The 14170-nt window shown below is 41.0% G+C and overlaps 1 protein-coding gene across 4 annotated transcripts; it reads left to right on the forward strand.

Moving 5' to 3' along the window:
- Nucleotides 1-7181: 7181 nt before the first annotated feature.
- On the forward strand, nt 7182-11926 carry LOC128439024 (COUP transcription factor 2). 4 transcript variants are annotated; one of them, XM_053421859.1, is made up of 4 exons: nt 7182-7247; nt 7284-7683; nt 8957-9499; nt 11652-11926. In XM_053421859.1, the coding sequence occupies exons 1-4, from the start codon at nt 7182-7184 to the stop codon at nt 11924-11926; spliced, it is 1284 nt and encodes a 427-aa protein (XP_053277834.1). The 4 variants fall into 4 exon arrangements, with proteins under 4 accessions (XP_053277834.1, XP_053277810.1, XP_053277815.1 ...); XM_053421835.1 differs by having other exon boundaries at nt 7182-7716; nt 8975-9499; XM_053421840.1 differs by having other exon boundaries at nt 7182-7683.
- The last annotated feature ends 2244 nt before the right edge of the window (nt 11927-14170 follow it).

A 14170-nucleotide genomic window follows, 5' to 3' on the forward strand; every position in this document is an offset into this window, starting at 1 on the left:
CTCCTATAGCCCGGTGAAGCTTCGGCTGCTCGTTTGGAGCCGAGGTGAGAAAGGGAAACCTCACACGAGTCTTAACAGGAGGCCCTCCTCTTCTCTTCTTTTTTTTTTATCTGTTTCTCCTGCACATAATTAGTTCAGCACTCCAGAAACTTGACAAATTGGAATGATGAATCTGGCCTCTATGAATAGACACAAATACATGATCAATCAAAACAGCTGGTGGAAATGTGATGCTGGGAAGGACAAAAGAAGTGTCTCAGCGTTAACCTAACATTTGGCCCATCTGATGAAAAAGTGAGAGGGGTTTTGTGTCTTTGTTGTGTTTGTGATGCGGAAACGTAGAAGGAAGTCAGTGCTAAGAGGGTGCATGGTGCAGAGAGAAGTGGCTGCAAAATATCACCATTTCATCTTTTAATTATTCATTATGCTTTCCTTTCATAATGCTTGTTTCAAAGGACTACAAATGCAACCTGCCTCCAAAACTACCAGCGTTTCCCAGATGTAGACAAACCCATAGTGACAGTCTCTCTGAATTACACTCATGTATGCCACCTGACCTTGAAAAGCACCAAGAAAGACTCGTGGTTTTCTTTTTCTCTTTTGAGTTTCCATGTCATTCATACAAGCTCCCATCTGCCTGTGTCCCTTCTGGCCATCACACAGCCATCTGAACCAATGTAACACCCAGCACATCACAGCAGCCCAGAACCACCTCCCTGCAGAGGCTGCAGATCCACAGATCAAGGACAAGGAAACATGTCCCCAATTGACCAAGTCCAAACAGCCTGACAGCTACTGAGAGAGTTTCACTGCCGCTCATCAGCCAGGGGAGAGAAATACAGCAGGGGAACTAAAGGACTCATATCCCATGTTGGAACACTCTGTAAACTAACATTCAAAAAGGTCATCAAAACCTGTACTCTTTCTAACTATATGTTAGAACTATATGGGATAAATATATGTGCATTTCGCTGATAATAAATATTTGTAATACATTGTTTATTGTAATGTTTGTCCAAACTGTCTCTCAGTTAAGTTACTCAGTGAGCTAAGCTACTGCTACAGCAGTTACTTATGACAACAGTTCAATACAGTAATATTGGCTGGCAAGCTAATGTTAGCAAGCGCTAAAGTAATTTGATCATACTAGCAGAATGGAATTCACCTGATGTAAATGATGTCAAAACCACCAGAAAATGGTACAAATAACACTAATTAAATGTACTATACTAAATGTAATATATTGCCAATATAACACAGTTATAACAGCTTAAACACAAATAACCGTTGGTATTTAATACAACCCCAAAATAACTGATATTGTGAATTCTGCTATCTAGCATAGTGGTATGCAGTATTTAAAGCTCTTAATGTCAATATTAGTCTGTAACCATACATAATATGAACCAGTTTTTTTTTCAGATGATCTGTTAACACCTCTTTCTATTTATAGAGGCAACCACCACATATTGTCCAGTTCATAATGACAATGATCTGATCACAATACAACGCTGTTAAAACATCAGAGTAAAAACATTTCATGCTGTTTGCAACAGAAAGCAGCAATTTTCATTATTTGACAATTATTAATATAATATAATATCTTGTTTTAATTTGAAGCTGTGTGTACAGTATTTTAATTAGTATTATGTAGATTAATGGTATTAGTAAATAATAATCTGAGTGAGGTGAGTGGTTAAGTATAAGGATTCAGCATTTTACCAGGGTTGTTCTGTTTATAGGACTATTGGTGATGCGTTAACATTGCGCACAGGCCTGTAGCACAATGTGTCTCTCAAGCATGAAATTAAACCTCATGAAAGGATTCCTCCGCAGCCCTGGTAGAGTCAGGGGTCAGTGGTCTGAGGTTGATGAAAGGTGAGAGACAGCCAAGATGTCATAGGTGAAGCAGAGGCTGAAGTGCGCTAATCTCTCTGACTAAACTGTGGCTGCTCTCTGCTCGGGGCCTGACCCTGCTTAAAGGAGCCTAAGTGATTCCAGCTTTGTTTCAATGACTGCCAAGGTTAACACAAAGGATATACCATATCCTGCTCTGTTCACTGTCCAGATCCATGGTCTAATTTTTGTAATACTTAACTGTGTATATTGACTCAGTCACTAACTGTATTTCTAGGTATATAAAGTAATTGTCCATATGAATTACATTTTGGGTACACTTTCCTTTTTAATGTTACTATTACTCAATGACACATCTAAACCATGTGTCCATTTGAAACATTACACTTTATAGTGTGATAACTTAGACCAGAGATTCCCTGTAAAGGTGCCGGACACGCTGGACCCCCAATATCCGAGAGGTGAATGAAGCATACAAAGGATATTGATTTGCTCGAGTCCGCAAACGTTTACGTTGCAGTTTTCCCTGTAGTGCTTTGACCTGCTTCAACTGATGCTGTCACACTTTTTTAAGAATCATCTTACAGGTCAGGTATAGTTTTAATTTAAGTTAATAATTTTTCTTTTATTAAAAATATGGTTAAAATATGCCATTTAAAATTGTTTTAAATTGTTTTTGTATATTTCTGGAAATCTTCCTGGGTGCCCCGTTTCAGTGCCTCATGACCACCCTGGGGGTCTTGACCATAGACTGTATGGTCTTGACCCCTAGTTTTGGAGCCACTAACTTTTTCATAAACATGGTAACAAACTGACTCATTCACACAATTTGTATATTTTCAGTCTTGTGTTGAGCCATGACAAGATTCATGATGATGATGATGATGATGATAAACGACATCCATCAGACAGTCCCTCAGTTTTACTTTGTCTGTAAAGGTCTAAATGCACCCAGGTAATATGCTTGTGTTTGTCTCGCCCTCAGATCGGGTAGGTGCGGTGTGTGATTGTATAGTTGTGTTCAGATGGTCGTTCTCCCATCTTTGAAGATCAAGGTATCCTTTCTCTCTCTCACTCCCCTGCTGGCTCGCCACTTTTTTTATTACACTGTGCAACACAATATATTCAAATATCAACTATCAACCCCCTATAAACCATTATTATAGCTTGTATCTTATGCTGTTGTTCTATTTCAATACAACCTGTGCAGAAGAGGATATGCGACAGGCGGCAGTGTACTTTTAGATCACAACCACTCATCTCATTAACGTAACAAGCTTACACCACACAGCACTACAACACTAATGAGCACAGTCACAGAATGACTCTTTATACCATAATAATAACGTCATTAGACCCATTACAAATTCTTTTATTTCTCCTACACCATTAGATAAACTGAATACAGATTGAAAAACCTAATTTTACCATGCAAAATACTTCTTAGCAACAGAACTTATTGTGTGTGGTACTTTTCTCTTTTACCCTCTATGCATGCGTGTGAGTGTGCGTGTGTCTTATGGTAATGGTCATATTTTCTAACTTTTTTAACTTTTGGAGCTGATCGGCCAGGGTGGGGGTGGGCAACAACACCCCTGCAGTAGACAGCCGCATGCATACATTTGGTCTCAGGTAACGAATATGGTATCTCCTGAGTTTATGCTGAATCCTGCCTTCCTTCTGAAGACAGTCAATCTTGAATGATGTTTTCATGGCGATGCGCACTGTGGTCCTGTTCTCTATGATGCCACTCCGGCTGGAATTTACTGCGGGCCTCTCCCTGCTCTGACCTGCCGATGCAAATCTTGTAGGAGCAGGCGGTTCCAAGTTTTAAAAATAAACTGCCCTTGATTTAACAACACTGTTGTCACTGCGGCATCTGGACCTGTGTCCAGACCTAGTGTGTACTCAGCTCCTCCGCATTTTACTACTGTAATTTTGTTTTCATCTGACCTCAAACTGGTAGCTGAGTGTATGTCATGTATCCAAAACTTGAAAAAACGTAATACTGTGGCGTCTCTGCCTTTCCTTGTCTTGCCACAATACTATGAAGGCGAGTGCATATTACTGTACATGCTACATATATTGTTTGAGATATAAAGTTGATGCAACACGAATCTTCTCCATCAGTCTCAGGGTTTCAATTTGATGATGAAGAAAGTCTTAGAGCTTTGGTTGTGGGAAAACTGCGAGTATGATACAGATCACCAACTGTATGATTTGTATTTTAAAATGTCATGTATGATAGTGTGTGTTTTGTTCCGTCAGACATCTGTCTTAGCCAGGTGCTGTGGGGACCTATATCTATTTACACAGTCACCTTATGGGGACTTGTCTTCTTTATGGGGACAAAAAGTAATTCTCCATCACATAAATCACTGAATTGTAAAGTAACCAAATGTTTTTAAGGTTAGGTCTAGGTGTATAATTTAAGGTTAGGGGTCATTGTTTGGGTAAGGCAATTTAAGTAACTTTACTTTGGTTAAGGTTAAATTAAGTCTTCAGGAAATCAATGTAAGTCATGTATCCTCTAAAGTGATGGATAAATGAATTTGTGTGTGTGTGTGTGTGTGTGTGTGTGTGTGTGTGTGTGTGTGTGTGTGTGTGTGTGTGTGTGCTCCTCTGTCACCTTGAGCAGGCCTGAGGTATTTCCTGTATATGACTTAAACCCTGGGTGGATTTAACAGATCACCATGTAGTGCCACTGGTTATAGTTAGATGGTGTAAACGAGCTACAGTAAGGATCTGTGTTCAATGTGTGAAAAAATAAAAATGTGGCAAATCTCTGCGCAGCGAGCAAGCCATGCCTCCCACTGTGCTGTAAACAGTCACATCCTGGTGCTTTTCCAGACACAGCAGATCTCTTGTGGCCATACTCGGCCTCACTTTGTCTCCGTTTAGCTCACTTTCAACTCCCCACTGGTAACAAGTCTTAAGGGCATCAAATCACCAAAAACATGCATGGATTTATCATCTTTAAATCTGTGATTAATGTAAACTGGGATCGTCACTGGGTAGAACAGGCAGGGGAGAGTTCAATGAATTTAACTGTAGAGGAATTAATCATCCCTATCCAGTGTGGTAAACACTTTAGCCCCGACCTTCCACTGTTGATGGGTCTTGGACGTCAGCCCTGTGTTTTGTTAGCAGGCAAGGCAGCAGTGGCTGGATGACTGCAGTGCTGGCTGTCTGGAAGAACATGACAGCATGCTCAGCCACAGGACTCATGGAGCATGAGTCAACAATGGAATGGCCGCGCAGACATGTTCACCCAGCGATGACTTGCTATTAAAAGGTTTCCATGAGCATCAGGATCATTCAATCAAAGGATTAAGAGCACGGGCAGTCAATATTTCATATTAACCATAGACACAGAGCATGATGCAATTATTTATTTTTGTATTTGTAATTTGGTAGTTCTCAGAATCTTAAGTAGGCCACTAGAGGTTGTCACAAATATTGGTAAAATCATCAATCATTCAATTAAATCAAACAGTTCTATAGAAAAATAGCCAATATTCACAAAAAAAACTACAATAATTAAATTTTAACAAGGAAAATAAAACGTGTCACAAATGAGGGATCCCTATTCCAGAACTTACAGAAGTGCCATAGATGCACGAGATTCATTATATTTAGGTAAAGGAAACATCGCCAGTGTAAAAATGGTTCTAATTGTCAGAGAAATAACTTGCTTGCACACCATTACACCAACACACTGTAAATGTGGGAAGAACTATTATAAATTCCATTTGAAAAATGCAAGGTGAAAACATAGATTATGTTCATATTGCATCCTCATAATAAAATGTATTAACAAGACAAAACAGAAAAGGATAAATCCATATTATTTTATATTATATGTTATATATTCAGATTTGGTTTATGGTAAATGCTCTGTATTTATAGAGTTCTTTTCAAGATTAATTTATTGAAGGAAAAATGTTGCCATTGACTCAAAGTCAAATTTGTACAGTGCATCTCTAAGCAGTAATTTCTTTATAATGCATCACTCATACACTCGTCACAAGGGGCAACTCTGGACACTTCATCAAACAGAACCAGGAAGACAGGGAATCAAATCGTCCACCGTCTGCTTACCTCCTGAGCCACAGCCACTCATTTATTATGCACCAGTTTCTGAAATTAGTTTTATTCTGGATACTCATAAACTATTATTTGAAAAAAAGAAAAACAGCAGCAGAAACACATCGTGTATGTCCATATATGTTTGATAAACACTTTTAATAAAGTGTTACATACCATATGTGGTACATTAGAAATGTATCTCATCAAGCCTTGTGAGTCCAGTGCACACTGTGCTCACAAGGTATTTTTTAATGGCACTAGGTGGCATCAGATTACTGCTGTTAGAAACTGCAGCTTCCGCCTCTTCTCCATATGAGACTAATAGTGTGAGTATATTATCTCATGGCGGCTAGGCTATGACAGATGTCTGACAGACCAACACACACACACACACACACACACACACACACACACACACACACACACACACACACACACACACACACACACAAACATAGACAAACACACACGCACACAAACACACACACAGACACACGCACTGCAGGGTGTCCTGCTGAGGCCCCTCGCTGCCGCTGCTCCCAGACCAGCTTCCCCTGGCGTTAACTCCGCCCTACAAACAGAGACGTCATCCAAATCACAGCCGTGACGTGTGGACGCACCACTCTCCTCATCCGTCCCGGAGCAGAGCATCATCAAAATCATCATCCATCAACCCCCCCCCCCCCCCCCCCCCCCTCTCTCTCGCTCGCTCTCTCCTCCCTCTCTCCGCTGTCTTTTTAATGTAACTTGTGACTGATCGGGGGAGCAGGCAGCGTCTGGAGAGCCTGGTCCGGAGACTCCATCACTGAGGAGGGATCTGCTCGGCTCGCACGCTATTCTCATTCAAGCTGGACACAGCGGACAGAGAGGATCACACTTCAGATGTGTTTGGGATACAGTGGTGGATTTGGCTCAGTGTTGTGCGTCTTCGTGTTTCCTCGGTGGATGATACTCTCTGCGTCTGAAGGAAGCTTGTTTTTTGGATGTGCCTCGCGCCCAAGCTGTTTCTGGTGACTGCGCATTCTTTAATTGTGAAGTCGCGCGTGCTCTTTTTATTAGCGTGATCCTGTGCGCCCTTTTCACGTTACATTCCAGGAGTGACTATTTGATATTTACCTCACGATGCCGCAGTTTCAATGAGCGCGTTTTAGCAGCCCTCGCCAACAAATCCCGTGCGTTGATTATTGCGTAAAAATTGGAAAAGTTGGGCGCGCAAAGTTTCGGTGACGGTCGATATGGCTATGGTGGCGTGGAGAAACACGGAGGGCGTCGGGGACACCCAGGGGACCCTCTCCTCCCCGGTGTCCCAGGTCGCGCCTCTGTCTCTGTCCGGGGAGATGACGGGACACATGAACCCGGCGCCCTCTCTGGAATTACCCCCGGCGGCTCCCCAGGGCGCACCGCATCCCAACCCGTCCAGCGCCGCCACAGCGACCACCACCACCGGCGGCGGCAACAATAACAATACGACCTCCTCTTCCTCCTCCTCCTCCTCGTCCATGGACAAGCAGCAGAGCCAGCACATCGAGTGCATCGTGTGCGGGGACAAATCCAGCGGGAAGCACTACGGACAGTTCACTTGTGAGGGATGTAAGAGCTTCTTCAAGCGCAGCGTCAGGAGGAACCTGAGCTACACCTGCAGGGCCAACAGGAACTGCCCCGTGGACCAGCACCACCGCAACCAGTGCCAGTACTGCCGCCTGAAGAAATGCCTGAAAGTCGGCATGAGGAGGGAAGGTACGCGCTGGCATCCTCCTCTTGTTGCTCTGGGTATTGACACATGAGCCGCTCAGCACCACACCTTCCTGTCCAGACAATGTTCGGTGTCACACAGCACTGCGCGTTTGTCCATATTATTTAGTTTGAACACAATAAACTCGAATTGTGTGCATGCTGCCATTGTGTATAGGCTAGCTAGTATCTCCATCCGTCTAGACACAGGCATGTTGCATTTGTCTTGTACGCAGACTCCGGTTATTTGTGATGGAGCCTCTCATATATATTATTCTTCTGTTTGAATTCTGGTGTGTGTTCTGTGTGTCCTCATATCTCGCAGATTGGTGCGCTCAGCTAGCATCCTCTAGCATGATGAGTGTGTTATTGTGGCTCCTCCTGTGTCCATCTTACGCGGCCATTGTGTGTCTGAATCAGCCCGGAGCTGCGTTAAATGTCACATGTTCGGTACCAAACCAGAGCTGCGACCTTTACTGTAGATCCCAATGTTATTTTCGTTCAATTGTTGCCTTTACCTGCGTGACGTTTTCGGATTATCTGTGCGCATGTTGGCGGTGTTTATGTATGTGTAAGTAAGTGTGTGTGAGTGTGTATTTATGCGTAGGCTATTCATAATGCATGCTGGTCGTACAGGCCCGAATGAGGCTGACTGTAGTCCACCATTACAGCCTGCAGAATAGAAGAGTTATATAATAAATATTTTTCTTATTTTAAACTAATCCAAATAAACTTTAATAAAAAGTTAAACAGCAAATAATAATAGTAATACGATAAAGAGAATAAAACACACACGCTGGGTATGGGCTATCAAAGCAAAACGTATAAGTTGTCACATCATTAAAAAAAATTGGTATCTGCAGTTTTAGGTCTTGAATTTAAAACATTAGGATGGAAAATAAAAAATACCAACAACCTAGCGGAGACACCTCGCAGGTCTTGGCCTCCAAACAGGCGGAATTTCGTGCAGCAACTCCATTGTTAAATAACGCATGCATATATATATATATATATATATATATATAAAATACAATGTATTATTTCCTAACAACGCTGAATGTCTGTCCTGGAGCTGCCTGAAAGTGCCTGGTGTCCATATCTAAAGAGCCAGTCCACCATTGGCTACCACTCAACTATATTGGCTACAAAACGGGGGAGAGGGTGTGTGTGTATGGGGGTGTATCTGATTTCTAACAGATTTGATATACATCTCTTTTTGAAAGATGTTTTTAACTATTTCGTTTTCCCTCTGTGATGCTTCTTGACTTTTTGGTTTGTTTGTTTTGTTTTGTTGCAGCTGTCCAGCGAGGCAGGATTCCCACCCAGTCTTACCACGGCCAGTTCGCCCTGACGAACGGAGACCCTCTGCAGTGTCACTCCTACCTATCGGGATACATCTCCCTGCTGCTGAGGGCCGAGCCCTACCCAACCTCCAGGTTCGGCTCCCAGTGTCTGCAGAGCAACAACATCATGGGCATCGAGAACATCTGCGAGCTGGCGGCCCGCATGCTCTTCAGCGCCGTGGAGTGGGCCCGCAACATCCCCTTCTTCCCGGACCTGCAGGTGCCGGACCAGGTGGCCCTGCTCCGCCTCACCTGGAGCGAACTGTTCGTGCTGAACGCCGCCCAGTGCTCCATGCCCGTCCACGTGGCCCCCCTGCTGGCCGCCGCCGGCCTGCACGCCTCGCCGATGTCCGCGGACCGGGTGGTGGCCTTCATGGACCACATCCGGGTGTTCCAGGAGCAGGTGGAGAAGCTGAAGGTGCTGCACGTAGACTCTGCGGAGTACAGTTGCATCAAGGCCATCGTGCTGTTCACCACAGGTAAACCCTCCGTCTGTGCGTCTGTCTGTACGTGCCACCATGGAGGCCTCAGGCTGAGCCCTGCTACAGGAGCTGACGAAATTATGTCCTATAGCAGTTTGAACTAATTAAAAGTTAAAGGGAGAAATACAAATAAATGTATATTAATATATCAGTCTAAGCTGCATTGTGCACAACATGGCCGAATTGAGTGGTTGAGAAAAGCGTCGCACATAATAAATCATTTTGTAACGGAAATCACCATCGGGTTATATAAAATAGTTTTTTGTAAAGAACAAATATTTAGATAATGAGGGTGGTGTGTAGACTTGTGAATTGCGACACAAAACTGGTTAAAATCCCTGAATAGCCTGTTTAACTAGATTTGTTGTACAACAACATATATATCAATGCTCTACAGAATGGGTATTTCCGTGTTATTAAAAACAATTAATAATAAATAAATGTCCCCCAACTGTTTAATAAAAAATGTGGGGTTGTTAAAATTAGGGCTAGTGTTTTCAGATGGGGTTTCCTTACTTAAAAAATATTAAATAAGTAAATTAAATAAATAAATACATTTACAACGTTTATTTTCCAACAAGTTAAAATGTAATCTGACCTCCAGGGTCATTATACAGACGAAAAAACCGAACGTTAAAAAAGAACGAAAAAATAAATAAATATATATATATATGTGTGTTCATTTAGTTTTCTTTGTCATTGAAAATCCTTTTCTTCATACAACTTACGTAATTTCTTTACTACTGAAGAGCTCATACAGCCCAAAAGAAGCAGAATTACTCCCATTAGAAATACAAAGTGTGTTTCTTTTACAATATTTTAGGGGCTGCTTTTAAGATTAGTTAAGTTTACATACAGCATCGAATCCCTGCAGCCGCTAAAATGTCAAACACTTAGAATGAATCATCCAGTGAACAAATGAAACAGGACTGGCTATTTAGCGTCGGATATTTAACATTTAATATAAAATTTCGTTGATGAGCCTTTCCTAGAGTATTTTATTAAAAAGAGTCTTTACCTAACTCAAATATAGTTTTTATCCAAATCCCCTAAATTCGCTTATAATTTGTCATATTTAAATTTAGCAAATAAATATATTTATTTATTTATTAATGTTATTCTGTTGCTTTAAAAATGAATGACCCCATATATATTTATTCATGCGATACAGTTAAATTGTTACGTCTTTGGATTTAGCTCACAGTTAACCTTGATAACCACTGCATTGATGAATGCATACTAGTTATTTCAGAGCCTTTTTCATCAGTCAAAATGTTTGACTGCTGAATCCAAAGGACAAATGGCAGAAGAGTAAAAAATAAAACACTCCTATGTAGGTCTATTTCAGTCCCCATGAGCACATCCAAACACGTGTCCTTAAACTGGGACACAGTAGCCGTTCTTTAACCCCTGCTGCCATCTGGCCTGCAGCACTACAGTACAAACACAGGGTGTACACACGTAGTGTGTGGAAATACTACGTGAAGGAGGGAGCGCAGTCGAGGATGTGGCCGGACTATTGATACATCAGTATTGTTTCCTTATCTATATGTTCTGAACTTCTATATTTGATGGTAGGATTAGCGCCATCTTTGATCCCTGATGGTCACAGATTGATGAGATATCAACTCATCACAATAGGTCAACTGAAGGCCGATTTGTTTCTCTCCACCGATGTGTTTTCAGCACAGTATGTGATCCTGAGGGCAAATTCATTTCTCTTACTTTTTTAACAATCTTGCACTCGTATAATATTACCATCCCATGTTTGACTGACTGATTTACTCTGTTCAATAATATACACAGTTAGTTATGTATCCACTCTACTGATCTCCTACTTCTGTTACGAAGGATGAACAAGATAAACTGCCGTCAGCTGTCCTGTCTTTTCCTTTATATTCTTAATCAGAGCTGTTAAATCACTCAGTGATTTTTCAAAACATAAAACTAATGTTAGATTCTGGTTGTTTTTCATCTTGGGATGATCACAGGTCATCCATTTTTCGTTAAACTTTAAATTAGCCACTGATTTCCTCCTGTCTGTCCTCTGCTGCGTAGTCACTAACCTAATACGAATATTGCTGCTGATCCTGTCTATGCCTGAGCCACTGGTCTTGACTTCTTCTCCTTCTGTCCTCTTTGTCTGTAGATGCTTGTGGTCTCTCGGATGTGGCCCACGTGGAGGGTCTGCAGGAGAAATCCCAGTGCGCTTTAGAAGAGTACGTAAGGAGCCAGTACCCCAACCAGCCCAACAGGTTTGGGAAGCTGCTGCTCCGTCTGCCTTCCCTCCGCACTGTCTCGTCTTCTGTCATAGAGCAGCTTTTCTTTGTGCGTCTGGTGGGGAAAACCCCCATAGAGACTCTGATAAGGGACATGCTGCTGTCCGGCAGCAGCTTCAACTGGCCTTACATGCCCATTCAGTAGAGGAGGAGGCGGCTGTTGTGCTGCTAAGGTCAGGAAAGCTCTCAGACCTCAAACAAAGTCATTTCAGAGACTGCAGCTAAAAATCTGTTGAATTGAACAAGGGAAAAATAAACTGCCAGTGAAATGAGATAATTACAGAAATTTTCAAGTAAATTTTTTTAATTTAGTTTGAACATGTTCTTGTTTCCTGAGGCGTGACCTGCCTTATGCTGTTTTTTTTAATGTTTCCAGAAAGATCTGTGAAACAAATTCACCTTTTGGGCAGTGAGGAATCACCTGACCACACTGGCAGAAGTTTAAATTTGCTCAAAGAGGGGAAAAAATATTCATGTGATGAAATGATGGACCTTTTTTACAGTGTGGTGACCACTCAGTCAGTTTTTTGGGAATAACAAACAATATTTATTCAAACCCTTTGTGTATATTTATTGTGCTTGTAAATTATGTTTTTAATGTTTCATGTATTTTTGACCTGGCCAGTGAGAAACCTGCAGGGATTGTTTCGTGTCGATTTTTTTCTTCTTTCATTTGTTTGTTAGTTTCATACTTTCCAGACTTGGCACTTTGGACTACAGGAACATTTCAGAAAGATGTAACACAAGTGTTTGAAACCCAGCCTAAATGTGTACCAACAGAATGGTGAGATTAATGCTGTGTTTTAGTAACTTTTGAAACTGCACTTCTCATGAACCGTGTTAGGTTGGGCCAAGTAATGCATTACTTGTTAATCTTTGCATAGATAGTATCATTACGTAATATTTCCTGCAATATTTTACTATTCTCCTGCAGATCAAATAATTTCATCCATTTCTACTTTTTTGAATACTACAAATAATATGAGAAAAGTTTATTTTTTTCTCCCTTGAATGATCAGAAACCCTGTTTCTCATCACAAGTATGAATTGAAAAGAGAAATTCAGCTTTTCTTTTCATGTCTCTTCTGAACAAAGTTTATAATGAGGCTAAACGTGGCAAAAACTAATAAGAGGTTGGAATGTTTGCTAAGCTGTACATTAATGTGACATTTTAATATTTAGAGGTGCGAAAAGAAGAAAACTGTTTTTCTTTTGGCGTATAACTTTTTACAGTGAAAAGTAATGACATTACTCTACAGGATTAATGAGTGATGCATTACCACACACTTCTAATTCATTTATGTTTCCATGTGTTTTACACTGACTGTCTGAGAGAGATTTAAGGAGCACTGGGCCTGATGTATAACTACAGTGTGAACATGTGCACAACTTCCCAGGTCAAATCTATTTCATTAGAATTCATGCGTTTATGAGCCCAGGCCGCTAAATGGTACAATTGACCACTGCAGGGTATATTTGCTGAATTGAAAATGTGTGTCTCTGTGTGTGTGCGTGCGTCTGTGTGCGTGTGTGTATGAGTGTGTACTTGTGTTTACTTCTTTTTGACAACCACTCTGATGTACTGTGAAAGCATATTGGTTAACATATTGGTACCATATTAAATTATAACTCAAGATTTATAAATAAAGTGTATTTGATTTATTTTGCCATGTCAGTTCTGTGTTGTTTGTTACTCCCCAGCCCCCCCGCCCCAACTGAAAGACAATTTGTGTTTAATACATGTATATGTGTCACTAAACACACTAGAGTGTGTGCTGAAACGGAGTGAGAAAATGAAAGTCCCGCAAAGCTGTCTGCTGCTCTGGAGCCTGTTTCTGACTGTAATGTTGTCACTAATCAGACATTTTAATCAAACTAATTGCTCTCCATTGAGAGGCTTAATGTGTGTGTCAGGATTTATTTGAATTTGCTTTATTTGAAGACCTCCTGCAGGAAAACATTTAACTTGTCTCCAACTGTAACGCTAGATTGGGCTTGATCAGGCAGTTAACTAACGGAAACACATTTAAATCTGTGAAACACTTAGCAACAAACTGTTGACCCTGCATGCGTTCATTATATGTTTGACCAGCATGCAGGTTTTAGATTCTGTGCTGGTTTTTCATATCGTATTCTTTAAACAGTTACTGGACCAAAGTAAAATTGTGCATATTAATCAACATTCAAAGTTTAAAAAAAAGTGAAACAAACAAAAATAAACACACACACTTTATTGTGGGACGGACCATATATAACACTTATGGTACAGCATAAAGATATACAACCTCCAGTTAAACAGTGCCAAAATATAAGCAATAACATTTATTTTTCAAGTTAAAAATCTATTGTAATCTAATTTTAATTCTAGTCTTATCACTGACTTAACACC

Source organism: Pleuronectes platessa, chromosome 1 (genome assembly GCF_947347685.1).
Source record: "Pleuronectes platessa chromosome 1, fPlePla1.1, whole genome shotgun sequence".
NCBI classification, from domain to species: Eukaryota; Metazoa; Chordata; class Actinopteri; order Pleuronectiformes; family Pleuronectidae; genus Pleuronectes; species Pleuronectes platessa.

Bases quoted from the DNA above. Each gene is read 5' to 3' on its own strand.
- LOC128439024 (XM_053421835.1), top strand. From the start codon at position 7,182: ATGGCTATGGTGGCGTGGAGAAACACGGAGGGCGTCGGGGACACCCAG. The intron at 7,717-8,974 runs GTATTGACACAT...GTTTTGTTGCAG, and splicing joins TCCTCCTCTTGTTGCTCTGG to CTGTCCAGCGAGGCAGGATT. The intron at 9,500-11,651 runs GTAAACCCTCCG...CTTTGTCTGTAG, and splicing joins CATCGTGCTGTTCACCACAG to ATGCTTGTGGTCTCTCGGAT.